The 3,270-nt window shown below is 17.2% G+C and overlaps 1 protein-coding gene across 1 annotated transcript in view; it reads right to left on the minus strand. All coding sequences in view use genetic code 6, as the record gives it.

The window, feature by feature from the left end:
* TTHERM_001305848 (hypothetical protein) overlaps positions 1 to 2,958 on the minus strand; it is a gene marked incomplete at both ends in the record, with an annotated part of 3,667 nt that extends 709 nt beyond the window's left edge. Inside the window, 12 exons of the mRNA XM_012800378.1 lie at positions 1 to 73; positions 243 to 329; positions 619 to 672; positions 886 to 966; positions 1,133 to 1,222; positions 1,326 to 1,415; positions 1,687 to 1,776; positions 1,895 to 1,984; positions 2,101 to 2,190; positions 2,388 to 2,477; positions 2,696 to 2,785; positions 2,879 to 2,958. The exon at positions 1 to 73 is cut by the window's left edge and continues 134 nt beyond it. Coding sequence (XP_012655832.1) covers positions 1 to 73; positions 243 to 329; positions 619 to 672; positions 886 to 966; positions 1,133 to 1,222; positions 1,326 to 1,415; positions 1,687 to 1,776; positions 1,895 to 1,984; positions 2,101 to 2,190; positions 2,388 to 2,477; positions 2,696 to 2,785; positions 2,879 to 2,958 — 1,005 coding nt within the window. The remainder of the gene's footprint in view (positions 74 to 242; positions 330 to 618; positions 673 to 885; positions 967 to 1,132; positions 1,223 to 1,325; positions 1,416 to 1,686; positions 1,777 to 1,894; positions 1,985 to 2,100; positions 2,191 to 2,387; positions 2,478 to 2,695; positions 2,786 to 2,878) is intronic.
* Between the last annotated feature and the right edge of the window lie 312 nt (positions 2,959 to 3,270).

Consider the following 3,270-nt stretch of genomic DNA (forward strand, 5'->3'; position numbering starts at 1 on the left):
ATATTAGAGTTTTTAATATCTTGATAATCCATAACCAAAGTCTTTTGCATTTTGAGCATTCATTAAGAAATCTCTTTTTGATATTAATTAAATAACTTAATTTTAAAAAATAAAGACACTACTTTTTCCATAAATTTAGTTTAAGAAATTGTAGAAAAAAAAATAGTTTAACTGAACCAAAGCACAGCTAAAAATTTATGAATAAAATTAAAGATTTAAGTAAATGTGTAAGCTAAATTTACGTTAAACTAATTTCAAAATGTGAGTACTTATCTAACTAGTTTAAACCAAAGAATATATCCTTTTAGCCCATTAATAATTAGTTAAACCTTTTAAATTAAATAAATTAAAAATTTGAATTATTTGAGACAGACTGCACAAAAAACTTTTAGTTTGATATTAAGTAAGAAATTTAGAAATATTAAAAAGTAAATTTTCTTATTTAAAATTATTCAGTCATTCATTTAAAAATCCATAGAAAAATTGATTGATTATTCGAGATTTTAAATATTTATAAATTAAAAATTAATTCTAATTTTTAAAAATAATAAAATATATTTTCATATTCATTAAATATTCCTAATAAAGGAGCTAAAAAATGAAAATTAAAAAATTTACCATGATTTTATATTCAAATAATATTCAAATCTGATCGATGATTATTTAAAGCTTCTATTAAGTTTTGTAAAATATTATTATTTTTTATATATTATGTATACATTATAATTAAAAGAAATTTTTAGTTAGTCAATTTATCAAAAAAGCAATTTAATTGATAGATCATTTATTTTAAGTTTAATTTTAATTAAATTAATAAATAAATAAAAGTAGCTAGCTAAATATCTAGCTACCTACCTACCTACATATCTAATAAACTTAATTTACCTGAGTTAAAAAAATTGATTTTTCTTAATATATTCTGATGTAAATATATCTTAAAGATTATTAGCATTTGATTTTTACGAACTGTAAATAAAAAGGTTATTTATATTAATATAATAAATATACTAAAATTATTAAAATTAAAAATTAAATTGCAAATTTTGTTAGAATAAAATAAATTTATGAAAAAAATTTGAGATTAAAGATTTAATTAATTTTTATAATATTAATAAAACAACTAAAAAATTACTTAAATTCAATATCAATCCAATAAAGTTTACTGCACTTATTTAATTCATATCCTAAAGCTTATATCCCCTCTTAAGTAATCAATTCAGATCTTCATTTTAATTAATTTAAAAATAATTGAATTAGTGATTTATTTAAGATAAAAATTTATTTATATACTATTGAGTTGTTATAAAAGAAGTAAATGAATTTACCTTAAACTAATTGATAAGTAAGTCAGTTGAAAACATTTACTTAAAGCTTAACCTAAAATTTTGACACCTTAATCACTTATTTGATTGTCACTTTGGTTGGATGAATATAAAAATAAATTATTTTCATATTAAAAATTAAAAATTAATTTTTTTTATCTTAAATTCAAATAAAATAAATAAATAAATGTTGATGATTTTTAAAAATATTTATTTTATTTTTTTTATTTTAATTAATTAATATATTTAACAGTAATTAATTAACATTAAAATAATTAAATTAGAGATTGATTGAAGCTAAATATTTATTTATTTATTTATTAATTTTTGAGCAATTATAAAAGAAGTAAATAAATAAATTTACCTTAAACTAATTGATAAGTCAGTAAGTTCAAATAATTTAGTTAAAGATTAGCCTAAATTTTATAGGTCTTAATCACTAATTTAATTGTCGCTTTAGATGAATAAAAAAATTTATATATTTTAAAAATATTAACTTCAATTTTTTTAGTTAAAAAATAAAATTGATATAGTTGATGGATGAATTTTAAATATTTATTTATTTATTTTACTTTAAATCTAGATTGAGAGAATAAATCTTTTTCAATTTTCCAAAATGAATAGCTATATTTGATGGTCCAGCATTATTAATTTAATTTTATCTATTATATTAAACAAACAGTCAAAGAAAGTATAAATATTTATTTTGTTCTGAAAAAAATTTTAAATTTAATTTAATAAATAAAACAGATTCATGAATTTTAAATATTTATTTTACTTTAAGCCTAGAGTTAGTTAACGAAGCACTTTCAATTTTTCTAATTGAATAACTATATTTGATGCTCCAACATAATTAATTTAATTCTAACTATTATGTTAAATGTTATTCAAATGCATTATAAAGAAAGAAAGTCTTTCAAAGATTAAAATTTATAGAAACAAAATTAATTTTTTGTTTTTAAAATAAAAATTCAAATAGCTGAATGGATGGATGGATGAATGAATGAATGGATTGTTTCTATGATTTAGAAATTAATTTAAAAGATAATTAATGAGTAAAATTACTTCAATCTAAGAGTTAGTGAATAAATATTTTTACATTTTACTACACTTTAAATTAGATCCGATGCTCCCATACTAGTAATTTTATTAATGCTTTTATTATAAAATTAATAAAAATTAATTAATAAGAGCATAAATTTTTGAATTTAAGAAAGAAGAAGAAGATTGAGAAAACATATTGATTAATAAATTAAATTTAATTCTTTATTTCTTAATTAATTTGTTTCTCTTTTTATTTTGATGGTTTTTAAAAATTTTATGTTTTAAATTAAGAAATAGTAAACGAAATATAATTAATATCTTCAATTTACTCTAATGAAAGTATAAGTGTATTAAGATTTGCAAACTATAGAATAGCTTGACTTAATCTGATAGCTCCTTCATCTTTAATTTTATTGTTTCTTTTTATTAATAAATATTTAAATAAACTAGCTATAAAGTATTAGCTTAAAATATATCAAAGCAATTCTACCAAAATAAAAATAAAACCTTACTCTAGCTTAAGAGTCAATTTTTCCAGATTTTTTAATTTAGATAATTTAGAGCTTAATTATGATAAAGAATTATAATCCATTTATATTGAACTTTTGTTACAAATTAAAGTTATTAATCAAATTTTTTGTATGTATTATTTAATAGCAAAAAATTTTAAATATTAGAATTTATGTTAAAAAAATAAATATACTTTATACATAACTCCAAATTTGTTAGTTGAGAATGTTATTAAATTGCAGATCCTAGTAAAAATATATCTTAACTCTCCATTAGACAATTACTTTGGATAAAATAAATAAATAGTTTAGTAAATTAGAGTTATAAAAAAATTATAAATATCTTATAAAAAAATCGAATTGAATAAATTGAAATTACGAAAAATGAGATCAAG

The sequence above is a fragment of the Tetrahymena thermophila genome (assembly GCF_000189635.1).
Source record: "Tetrahymena thermophila SB210 genomic scaffold scf_8254302, whole genome shotgun sequence".
NCBI classification, from domain to species: Eukaryota; Ciliophora; class Oligohymenophorea; order Hymenostomatida; family Tetrahymenidae; genus Tetrahymena; species Tetrahymena thermophila.